Below are 12,863 nucleotides of genomic sequence, written 5' to 3' on the forward strand. Positions count from 1 at the left end.
ACATAAGTTTAGGCTACAAACTGTTTCCCTGCCGCTAGAGGAATATGAGACAAGGAGAGACAGAGAGACACATCACCTCGCACATCTCATTGAGAGACGTGCGAGGTGATGTGTATGAGGGAAGAGAAGAAAGAAATGCTAAGGTGAACGTACGATTCCTGAGGCGTGCTTGGGTTTGACACTGTAGGTGGCCTTCTCCTTGGCCTGTCTGAAACACTCCTCTGCTGCCTTCAACCTGAAACACAGAGGACAGATACACACACCAAATTAGATGCTACAGTTTGAGTTTCTCTCACATCTTTACTACAGTCAATGTCATCACACTGACCCCGAGGCCAGGTTCAGAACATACTGTGGACGCGCACGCGCACACCACACACACACACACACACACACACACACACACAATCTACTCCATCACAACAGATGGGGCCTATTCAGAACCATATCCTTCTTCGCAGGCCCAAACACAGGGTTGTCTAAATCACATTTTTGTCCCAACATCCTGTGAAGCCCCTCCCCCTGACACACAGACACACATACCCCACACTCTAGTGGCGATGTGATCGGTGCTGCCCTGGGTCCTGGTCAATCTTGTGGTGGGTCGACTGACCCCTGCCAGGTACGGCACCAACCCTGGTACCGGGGCTTACCGGCCAGCTGCTTACTGGGCTTTTCCCACAAGAGCCACGCCGCACACTCCGAAAAACAACTCTAATCCTCCCCTGGTGTAATACACTGGCCCTCGTACCAGCTCTCAGGGCCAGCATCCACAACAACACACGCACAAACATAGACATGACCTGACGTCACCTCTCCGCCCTCGCGTGCATCCACCTCCCTCAGTCTAACCCGGCGAGGGGCAAAGGAACGGAGCATCAAAACACGTGCAGGTCACAAGTGAGTATAATCGCCCTTAAATACCAATGCATCATGCACACACGCGTACACACACAGGGTGGAAGAGTGTAATCCTCGTCCAGCCATAATTATGTACCATACACAGTACATACAGTCACAGAGAGAGAGAGAGCGAGAGAGCGAGAGACAGTCACAGAGAGAGAGAGAGAGAGAGAGAGGGAAGGAGAGAGAGAGCGAGAGACAGTCACAGAGAGAGAGAGAGAGAGGGAAGGAGAGAGAGAGAACAGAGGAAAGAAAGACTGAGAATGAGGCATCCTCTCAGGAGCGTCTAATAGCTAGTGACAGTTCCTTATGTAGAGACAGTCGTTTAATCTCCGTGGTCGGAAGCGCTCCAATCTGACATGCCCCTCAACCCCAGACACATTTACACAGACAAACAGAATCGACCGGCCTGTCCGTTTAGGGTGCCTTAGGAGCATCAGAAGAATATAAAGAGATGGAGGGCGTGAGAAAGGGACGTCGTGAGGACGACGGGAGACCAGAAATGAGAAAGTGTGAGGAGGTAGGAGGGTGTCCTGAAAGGGAGGCTGTCTCTCATTTCCCTCAACTCCTAACCATCAAAAGCAGCAACAGGTTTTCTGCAGACCCATAATTGGCAATGTGTTAGTGTGTGAGTCAGCGACTAGCAGCACGTTATTGACACATTGGTGTACACGCACATGCACACACACACACACACACAACACTAGAAGAACTGGGAGCATGTTCCTGACACATTGGCTGCTTTACAAGGAGTGGGCTTTGACGCCAGAGGAAAGTGCTGTGGTCGAGCTTAATCAAAAAAATGATAAGGGATTGTGTGTGTGTGTGTGTCTGATGTGTACGTGGTTGGTTTTGTGGGTGTTTGTCTGCGGATTTAAAGCTGTGTGCTGCACATGTGCGCATACGGTTTGTGTTTCAGTCTTCCTCATACGCCATTAGAGATAATCTAGTCAACATGATCTCTTCCAGAACTGTCAAGACAACCACAGACATGGCTCTCTCTTCATTCTACTGCATCTTCATGAACCCAGGGTGTCAATAGGATCTGGTTTGCAAGTGAGTCCTGCTTACAAACAGTCTGACTGTACATTAGTATCAATGGCAGACCAGTCAGACTAGTCCACTCTGACCCAGAAGGCTGGGGTTGGTTCTGGGTCTCTCTGCCTGACTTATGAGGTGGTATGACGGGCTGAGAGGATGATAGAAGTACACCCTTATGATCTGTGAAAGCCTGGCCTCACAAATTCTCCAGTTCCCCTTTCTTATGTTACAAGTAGAAGGCACCTTAAGAGACATTTGGATGCAGATCTTGCAGAGAAGTCGAGAAAAAATGCTTCATTCTGAAGAATGAGGGGAGAAGGGAGATGAATCTGGCCACCAAGTGCGCTCTCTCCCCCCTCCGTCATCCTCCCCTATTAAAGACCCCGCTCTCGTTCTCTCATTTTCGTCTACCTCTCACATCTCTCCCCTTTCCTTCTCACTACCACCCCCCCCCCCCCCACCACCACCACAAACACCCCCCTCCCCTCTGCTCACCTCCTTATTCTCCATCTTCTCTTCTTTCACCCTCTCTCTCTCCCCACCACCAAACACACACGGCCACCCCCTCTCTCCTTTTCTACCTCTCCCTGTCTCTCTGGACCAGGCCAGAACTGGTGGTTGTGTGTTTATACAGAGCAGAGTTATGAGGCCTTGGTAAAGCCCAGGACAGTCAGACAGGTCAGTAGCTACCACTTCATGACTACTTTAAACACCACACTGGAGCAACACACCACCACTCCAGATGAGAAGAGAGGAGCGAGAGAGGGAAAGTGACAGGACAATGAGAGTCCCCGCTTCCTGTCACTGGCAGAGCTGGAGGAGTGTGTGTGTGTCTAAGTGTGTCTGTAAGAGGAAATCAGAGAGAGGGAGGGACAGAGAGAGAGAGGTTAAGGCTATCCAGCGAGCGTGCGTGTGCATCTGTCTGTCTCTGGAACCAAGGATCTGCCAGGTCCAAATAAGGGCCGTGCATCTGTCTGTCTCTGGAACCAAGGATCTGCCAGGTCCAAATAAGGGCCGGCTCAGGCAGGGTCACGCTCTGTTCCAGAACCTTCTCTGTGTCTGTCTAATGACGGAGGCAGCAGGAGACACACATCCTGACAATTAGCAGTGCAGCAGACGGGGGTCCCTGGGCTGTGAAGGGTTAGCATGAGCAGTCACACATCGACCGTTTCAGGGCGTTTAAGGGTGTGTGTGTGTGTGTGTGTGTGTGTGTGTGTGTGTGTGTGTGAGAAAGAGAAAGCAAGAAGGACAAAGAGAGGGGTTGTGTGTGTGTGTGTGCCCTGGTGAGTCAGGTCAGAGGCAGACTGACAGCCTGTCTCCTCCCTCTAATACAGATGTCTGGATAGTTGCTATGATTTCTTTAATCCGCTACACTTCTCAGAAAGCAAACTGACATCCGTTCAGCTTGACAGAGAGAGACGAGACATTGCCTCGACTTCAAAGCAAAGAGGCAGACGATGGTTCATCTCAATAATTCAACATTAGTCTGAAACACTGATGAATTACAATGATCAATGACAAGAAAAATAATGTTTTTTTTGGGACCAGCCAGTGGGTTGTAACAAGGGCTTGTGGTTTCCCACTCCTGTAGTAGGATGTTGGCTGGCCCTCAGAGAGATTAATCTGCTTTGTCACTCAGGATAGACACGGGAAGAACACAGGCTCCTCTCCATACTGGCTACACGCACATGTAAACATACACGCAAACACGCATACATACACAGGCTGGTGTCCAATCAAACACGATCCATGTGGGATTCCTGGCCATTCTTTAAACACAGTATCTGGTCAACGTCAATAGCATGACTCGTCCAACTCATCCATCGGTTATCAAGTCTTCCATCAATATCGATAGCACACCACATGAAGTGCAGAGCGGTAGAACATGGCTACGCCACAGTTTCAACTGGGCAGAAGGGAAGGCTCCGAATAGAACCCATCTGAAATGCAGGATCAGAATAGAACCCATCTGAAATGCAGGATCCGAATAGAACCCATCTGAAATGCGGGATCCGAATAGAACCCATCTGAAATGCAGGATCAGAATAGAACCCATCTGAAATGCAGGATCAGAATAGAACCCATCTGAAATGCAGGATCAGAATAGAACCCATCTGAAATGCGTGATCCGAATAGAACCCATCTGAAATGCGGGATCAGAATAGAACCCATCTGAAATGCGGGATCCGAATAGAACCCATCTAAAATGCAGGATCAGAATAGAACCCATCTGAAATGCGGGATCCGAATAGAACCCATCTGAAATGCGGGATCAGAATAGAACCCATCTGAAATGCGGGATCCGAATAGAACCCATCTGAAATGCGGGATCCGAATAGAACCCATCTGAAATGCGGGATCCGAATAGAACCCATCTGAAATGCGGGATCCGAATAGAACCCATCTGAAATGCGGGATCCGAATAGAACCCATCTGAAATGCGGGATCCGAATAGAACCCATCTGAAATGCGGGATCCGAATAGAACCCATCTGAAATGCGGGATCCGAATAGAACCCAGCAGTGTGCTCCGTGTCTCCAGCCTGGCCTCCTGGCTCCTCAGTGCAGAACTAATTGGCCGTGGTCGGAGCTGACTGTGGAGAGTACAGGTCAGAGCTCTGCCAGGAAGCAGAGACTCTGGAGCCCCCCTCGCTGACGAGGCAGCACACACTGGAGACCCATCTGAGGGGGACGCCATGTCCCACCTCTGTTTTCTTTACAAACCACTTCCATCCTCGCCAAGGTAATGCCCTCCAACAATGTAGTCAGACAGTGTCCGTCGGGTCTCTCGCTCTCAATAAGGCCCCCCACACACACCCCAGCACGCACACACACACACACACACTGAGGAAGGCCTATAGCAGAGGAGCCAAGGCATGTCCCATACATTCCATGGAGGATCAGAGGAACTTGATCTAAACTGGATGCTGATCTCTGTACAGATGCAGGCTGATAGACATGCCTCTCTGGTTGTGGTTTGAAATGAATAATGTAGAAAGCTCTCCTGTCTTATCGGCGGCTAGCTAGCCATGCAGGCTAATTTGTATTTGTTGACTCTAGGGGCGTTATCGCAAAACCTCATCGGACCACTGGCAGCTACTCGTTCAAGCCAGGTCCTCTTCTCATTACAGAGACTGGAGAGCGAGCTGTGGTTCAGAGACCAGCCTAACCCCCCCTGCCCTCCCCCCTCTCTCGGTGAATGGGAATGAGGCAGATAGAATCTAATAGTAAACATATGGGCCATGTTATGGGAAGGTGGTGTTCAAAGATGTGTTGGAGTACAGTGGTAGAATACTAATGGGACACCCAGACCTCCCAATGCTAGGCCACGCTAGGCCAGGCCAGGCCAGGCTTCCAGAAAGCATGGCAAGTCTAACTCAAGCTCCTCTATTAAAAAGCCAAGACAACCTGTATCTTAGTTGAACACTTAAGCTGAGTTGACTTACATTTACATAAAATTAAAAAAAAACTTGCTTTTTTGACTTGCTTCAGATGGTCAAGACATTGTGGCCACCAACTTTGATCTCTCAAAAGAGCTGTGGGTAACAGAGACCAGCGGCCAGGATAATGGCTGAGCATCTCGCCTGCAAGACTAGAGTTTATGGTATTCTGGTTGACCGGAACAAGAGATCTAAACTAACCGGAGCTTCATAATGATCTAAAACACACTGCCATGATGTGTTGGAGACGACACACCTCAGTGAGACTAGATCAAACCTGCTGCTAAGGGGTGTATGTGTTTTAGAGAGTGTGGGTGTGGGTGTGTGTGTGTGTGTGTGTGCGAGAGAGACAGAGAGAGTGTGTGGCTGAGTGTCTCTCCACTGCAAACGAGAAGATTCATTTCTGCCATCGGGAGTACCTAATGTGAGGAATTCTGCTGCATCCACCATCACCTGTCACAACAAAGGCCCTCTCCATCACTCACTCCAAGGTGTAACAAATTTGACCTTAGTCAAGCTGCAGTATTTTTCAGCCTCCTCTGACAGATAGCTTGCCAGGGAGGGGGAGAGAGATTCCAGAGAGGGGGGAGAGTGGGGAGGGGAAGAGAATGGAGGAAGGATAGAAGACGAGGAGGAGAAGGGAGGGAGGGAGGCGAGAGAATAGTGGAGAGGATAGAGGAGGCCGAGGCAGGATGAGGGGGGATGGTGAGGGAGAAGGAGAGAGGAGAGGAGAGAAGGTGAGGTATTTCTCAGAGCTGCCAGTTTTATAGCCAACAACTGTATGTAGGTAGAAAGAGGATGGCGTGCCTGGATATGAGAGATTCAGTATCAGGTCACATTAAATTAAACTTCGAGCAGTGATCTACAAGGACAGACAGACAGACAAAGCTCTCCTAATCACTCTTCATCTGACGGAAAATAAATGTTGAGACAACTTGGCCCAACTAAAGATAGAGTGGAGAGTGGAGGATCACAACCCCATGTGCAGCGAGCTAGGAAAGCACTTTGGGGGCACCACATTCCTTTTATTAGATCCTGGAAGTGGAATATGCATGGCGGCTGAAATCCAATGTGCCGTGTGAGTATTCCTGATCGAAGACTGTGCTGGAAACATGTTGTGCTCATTCTTCAGCATTCACTGTAAAGCAGTGGTGCTTTCACAACACCGATGGATAGTGAGAACCTAAGTCAAAATTCCTTGTTGAAAATCAAGCTGCAATATATTTTTTCTCATGAGTAACCATCACTGGCATGACTTGTGGGTAGAAACCCATGCTTAGCAACTAAAGTGAGCTATGGTCAATCTCAAGGGAGCCGTACCTTTCCTGTAGGATCAGCTTGTTCTCCTTCTTCCACAGCTCTTTGAAGTCTGAGGAGAACTCATGCCACACAGAGAAGAAGGTGTGGGGAGAAACCTCCTTCTCTCCCATCTTGGCCTTTACTGAGAAGAACACGGTCAGCTCCAGGAAGCTGCAAGAAAAAAAAACGAGGCTCACAAGGAGGAATTTTTGCCCATTTTACAAGCAATATAATAAAAAATTGATTGTATTGTTACATATCAAAGACACGATAAACCACGTTCTTGGAGAAATAAAAACTCCCCAAAGACTAAAAGACTATCGTTGAATGTCAAGATGCCTGTCTTAGGGCTGACATGATGCCACAATGCTGTTTAGTTCAACCAGAGTTGACCAAAATTAAAGCCATATTCTCTGAAAAACACTTATCCTGAAAAACCCTTATTTAACTTAATTAAAAGTCTTTCGAAAGTGTTTTGACTACACGTCACACCCCATTTTGTAATAGTCTGATCTGCAGAGCCAACCTGTCTGTGTCTGACACAGAACATTCTGGTTTACAAACTCCACATTAAGGGGAACAGGCTAGATTCCATACATAAACATGAGTCTATTCATACTGCATACACCATGTGGATAACTCGAGTGGTGTTGCTACAGTATCCCTCCAGAGTGGACTGAGGGACAGTCAGAAGGTAGAGAGGGTTCTCACATCTTGTGCGTCCCGTTGAGCTGGGTCTCCTGAGCCTCCAATTCACATTTGGCTGAAAGAAAAAAACAAAACAAAAACCAGAATAACGTGAATTCTAGATGTACTTTGTTAGGCTGTGCGTATCGAATCAGGGTTACCAGCGTTAGGGAGATGACTTCTGACAGCATGGCTCAGGAACAGGGCAGAGAGACAGTGTGTGTGTGTAATGTGGGGAGAGGCAGTCCAATTATATAATCTAAGAAATTGAACCAAAGCCCTTCAACCCCGATGCCCCCTCACCCCCAAAAACACACACAACCTCATCACATCCATAGACCCCTCTCTGCTCGCCAGCTCCAGCTTTCATCCAGGACTAGGCCCAGCCATAACAACCCTCCCCTGCTCCCCTCCGCCTCCTGCCCAGGGAGGCAGGGGATCTGTGGGGCCTGGACAGACATGAGGTCTCCCCTCCAGCCCTGATCTACGGTCCTCCCTACCTGGGGAATATCAAATCAGGCTTGGGTAATTGAAGCCAGAGCCACATCTGAGCTCTAAAGACATGGCCAAAGAGGAGATATGCGTCTTCCAACACTAAATCTCCCTATTGATCTTGTAGCATGAGGTATCTATTGTTACCGGACAGTTAATCAGAGAGTGAAAGTTAGCAGTGAAGGATCCTGGAGTATTGGGGCTAATTGTTGGTTGTTTGTGTTTTCACTGTGAATTAGCTACGTTTATGGTCGATTTTGTAAGTCACAATCTATTTAATAAAGCATGCTGGCTTGCTTGACCACATTTTTTTCCCACAGTTCGTCTCTGAATTATTGAACCCTGTGATTTGCTGGAGTAAGATAGGCCTAGCCTGCCGCTTTTCACTGGAGCAGAAACAGCAGCTTGGTGCCGTGTGGGGAAACCTACACGAACATACTGGAGCCAAAGCAATCGGCACCAACAACACTGGAAGTATTACATTATTGTCCGTCTCTCAATGAAAAACAGACGTTGTGTGTCCCGGCAGCACAACACAAAGTGTTCTTTCTTCGGTGTTCTGAGGGATTCTGACCCGTGAGCGTGCTCTCTCCCTGGCAGGAATGTTCTGGAAACAGTAGAGGAAAAGAAGAGGCGGGGAACACGTCCCTAGACAAAACATGGCCGCTTCGTCGGGGTCTGCTTTCACTTGGGGCCTACAGCTAGGTGGCACACCCCAGCGCCCGCTCGCTCAGTCAGCGGGCTTCACGCTCAGGTACTAACCACTGTTGACACTATGGAGCAGAGACAACCACCACAAACACCACTTAGATATGACAGGGTCTGTCAAACAGGGCAGGCTGGGAGGAAGGGGGCCGGCCGGGATGGGCCTGGAGTCAGCTGCTCCTGGTGGTGTCAGCTCAGCGGTCAGCTCAGACTGCTGGAGACCCTGGCGCTCCAACATCAAATAGCCTCCTCTGACCTCCTCTAGCCGGCTGTCTGTACCCGGGAGAGGACACTCCCCCAAAGACAGAACTCCTGTGTCTGTGAATACATTGTGATGTAGAAGCCAGGGCTACGGTACATGTGCAACAGTTTAAAATCCATTTCATATCAAGTGCGTTTCTGGATAACAACGTCTTTAAGGCTCATAAGTAAACTCCCACTGGGGATTACCCAGAGTGCACTTCTTCAATCAGCCGGACACACTCAAACAAACGGCCGCACACAAATGGGAGGGAAGTGACACGCGAGCCAAAGAGATAACTGTGGCTGTTTGATTGGCTGTTAGGCTTGGATCCTCAGGCGCTGAGCAGGGGAGGGTTCTGGAGAGGTCGCGGGAGCAGACGTCTCCTCGCCTCGTCCAGCAGAACCATCCACACCGTGTGTTCATTTCACTTCTCTGACACGCTTACAGTGAGTGAGAGAAAGAGAGAGAGACACAAAGAGACAGACAAGAGGAAGCTGGAGACAGTGAGTATTAAAGACAGAGAATGAGTTATAAAGAGAGCATTTGATGCAGACCTGAAAAATAAGTAGTTAAGAGAAAGAGAGCGAGATAAGCTGACAGTAGGAGAGAGACAGAGTGGTTGAGAGAGAGAGAGAGAGAGAGAGAGAGAGAGAGAGAGAGAGAGAGAGAGAGGAGAGAGAGAGAGAGAGGAGAGAGAGAGAGAGAGAGAGAGAGAGAGAGAGAGAGAGAGAGAGAGAGAGAGAGAGAGAGAGAGAGAGAGAGAGAGAGAGAGAGAAAATGTACAGTACATGAGAAAGTATGCATCGTGAGGACCAGCAACCAATCAGCATTCTGGGAGCCGGGGACACTGGGGGGGAAACAGGGTTTCCTGAGGGGCTGAGCAGGGGCGTCAGGGGTCAGCTGCTGGGGTGCTCATTGACAAATTGAGCCCAGTTGTGGGGAAGAGACTCCACAGAGCAGGCCCTGCAGGCTCTCTGCCTCTTCTCTCTCCCTCTCTCTCTCTCTCTGGGCTTCTGGTGTCTAGGGGAACTCGTGGTACCGGAGTGTGTGTGTGTTGAGTGTTGAGTGTGTGTGCAATGTGTGTTTGTGGAGTCAGAGATTGGGAGGGGTAACGTGTCAGAGTTTGCTATTGTGGGAGGGAAAGGGATTGAAGAATTAAGCCGAGGAGAGGTAGTGCTTATGGGGGAGGGTGGGGGGGGGGGGGTCGAGTAGACAGCCCAGGGGTTAAAGCCTGTCACCTTTCTCTCCTTCTCCCACCCTCACCCCAGGTCCTCATGGGTCACCCTCCCGGATTAGCATCCACACAGGGCGATCAAAATCCCCTGCTGGGCTGGCACCAGGTCACCGGGTCACGACACATTATCCAAACGCGTTAAGTGGCGTGGCAGCAGCAGCATCCTCAACAGACTAATCACAGCCAGACCCCCTCACACACAGTCCCCCCTTCACAAACTCTCAGATCCTCCCTCTCTCTCACACACACACACAGAGAAAGAGACCCAACCGCTCACACAAATGTATGCACATATTATTCCCACACACACACACACACATACAACCACCATACACACACGCCAGAATGCTGTTGTCACTTTGATTTATACATGCTCTGGATTCATGTCAGTGATTCCCCGTTCCAGGGGTCACCGACAAAAAACTCCTGAGAGGAAACGAGAGGTGAGGAACGCCAGGAATGCTCTGCCATTCAAACAATCAAGAGATAATGATGGGAGATAATGATTAAAAGGTTAACTGTGTGACATTCGGGTGAGTGAACCCAACATGACAGGATCTAGGTTGAAACATCTACGCCAGACGTCTTCAAACAGAAGGGTGTGAACGCAGATCTGCTCTTTGCCGGCGAGTGTTGGTGTTAATGGGCGACGGCAGTGTGTGCAGGCGACTGTATATGCATAACATATCTGGGCTATGCCTTTCATGTCCTACCACATGTACTGCAACATCAATGGATTGCAACATCAAAAAAGTCTGAGAGTCTGGCTAACCGAGACCAGCTCCAAACAGCCTCCCTTTCTTCCTCCTCCTCTGCCACAAATCCTAATACTCCACCGGTGGTGTCATGGAGACGGGCAGTCAGACCGACCAGAAGTGTGTGTGTCTGTCTGTAGTAGTCGACAGAAGCCACTATGTCATGTGCCGTTTCAGTTCAGTTAAGTGTCCCCCCTACAGAGACGCACACGCACACACACACAGTCTATCGTTGTCCCTTAGTCGGACAGTCTAGTACACCTGCTCAGACCATTAAACAAAGTGGAGACTCATCTGTGGTCTCTAAACACTGGACATCACCTCACCAGCCACAGACCAAGACTTGGTGGCCAAGGAAAGAGCCTTCCAACTTCTGCTCCCTACTGCCATCCCTCCAAAGGAACAGACACACAGCTGTAGGCCACAGGACTAATGCTTCACATCCTTTCATAGGCAATGAGGCCCAAATGCGTGTGTGTGTGTGTTTCATGTTTGGGTGTACGTGTGTTCTCCTCTGCTCACCTTGACTGATGAATTCATCCATCTTGTCCTTGAAGGGCTGCAGATGTTCTTCCGACGACACCTTGCACACCTTCTCCACCTCTGAAGTGCATGCTGGAACGACAAGGGAACCGAGACCAACATCAAGAACACACTTCGAGTAACAAAAAAAAAGACTACAGAATACAGAACAAGACACAGCATCCTTAAGTAAATACAGAGCAGTACTTCCAGAATATGTGTTACAGTTCTGGGGTACAGTACTACTGGGCAAGTCACATTTCTACCACCTGTATCCCTTTTTCATTGAACAGTTATCTTCTTCTCCTCTTTTGTAATGTCAGTCTTCTTTTTCTTTGATTGACAGAATTGAGTTGAACAGAAAAGATGGAAAAGTGTGTGAATGTTTCTGCAAAGTCAATAAGTCAATTACATTCCACTCCATTCACCTGTAACCCCTTCAACACACCCAGGCAAGCACACACCGTCCACAGAGAGAAGACTGATGTCCTCTTCCTGCAGAAGCTTGGAATTCTGGAACTTCCATGACGTTCAGAGAGTCACGTAACAAATCAGTGGCCATGATGGATTAGATCTCTCCCTGCTTGGCCTGGTCTGGCCACATGCCAATCTAAATGCCATCTGGACTATTACAGACCACTTAGTTGACCTGTGGTCAGGCAGTGCCGCATAGCTGGGGTTACCTAGTTAACATGGCCCCCAGCCTCTACTTTATCTTTCACTCCAGCCTCCAGCCTCTACTTTAGCTTTCACTCCAGCCTCCAGCCCCCAGCCTCTACTTTAGCTTTCACTCCAGCCTCCAGCCTCAGCCCGAGTCTAAACTCCAGACCCAGCTACAGCTTCAAACTCTAGTCTAGCCCCGGGTTTTGATCCAGTTTCAACTCCTAGTCTAGCCCCAGCCCCAGCCTCTCTCCACATGTGCTGCTGTCTACTTTCACCACTGCCCCAGACCTCAGCGCTAACAGATGGAACCACTGATATGGAGGAGACTGTCAGAATGACAGCAGGCTAGATGCCATTCATCTAGATAATATTACACTGTGTTGAAATAAAAAAACTCAAATTGATATAGTCACAGAAAGATGAGCTGTGAGAGAGAGAGAGAAAGAGAGAGACCGTGGGAGAACATGACAGAAACAGACAGACAAAGAAAAAGGCTAAAAAGTGATACACTCTTTGCAGGCATAAGGCATCAAAACCAATCGCTTTCTTTCAGAGATGTTGATTGACTAAGTGTAGTAGTCAATGGGTAATGGGTAATTGACTAAGTGTAGTAGTCAATCAACCAAAAAAAACATTCAATAAAAACACGACGCACTTTCTCAGACACCCAAATGAGAATGACAGAGCCACACCAGGACGATCGTCGTATTTGAACTGTATATGATAGAGAAGCAAAGAAACAGCTTGACCCCCCCACAGACTTTCCTCACCCCCTCTCTGCGTATATAGCCTCACATACAGGCTCATATTCTTACAAGAGTATTCATTTACTCTCACTAGGCTTAAGCATGACGTTTTCTGGTGCCAGCATTTACAGTA

At 48.9% G+C, this 12,863-nt stretch overlaps 2 protein-coding genes across 2 annotated transcripts in view; one reads left to right on the forward strand and one right to left on the reverse strand.

The window, feature by feature from the left end:
* The window catches only part of rgs7b (regulator of G protein signaling 7b), a 183,524-nt gene that overhangs the window by 23,626 nt on the left and 147,035 nt on the right, over positions 1 to 12,863 (forward strand). The window lies entirely within an intron of this gene.
* Positions 1 to 12,863, reverse strand: part of fmn2b (formin 2b) — a 45,471-nt gene that overhangs the window by 1,133 nt on the left and 31,475 nt on the right. Inside the window, exons 18-21 of the mRNA XM_062475380.1 lie at positions 11,322 to 11,414; positions 7,394 to 7,445; positions 6,704 to 6,853; positions 154 to 235 (exon numbers count right to left, since the gene is read on the reverse strand). Coding sequence (XP_062331364.1) covers positions 154 to 235; positions 6,704 to 6,853; positions 7,394 to 7,445; positions 11,322 to 11,414 — 377 coding nt within the window. The remainder of the gene's footprint in view (positions 1 to 153; positions 236 to 6,703; positions 6,854 to 7,393; positions 7,446 to 11,321; positions 11,415 to 12,863) is intronic.

This window comes from Osmerus eperlanus, chromosome 12, assembly GCF_963692335.1.
Source record: "Osmerus eperlanus chromosome 12, fOsmEpe2.1, whole genome shotgun sequence".
NCBI classification, from domain to species: Eukaryota; Metazoa; Chordata; class Actinopteri; order Osmeriformes; family Osmeridae; genus Osmerus; species Osmerus eperlanus.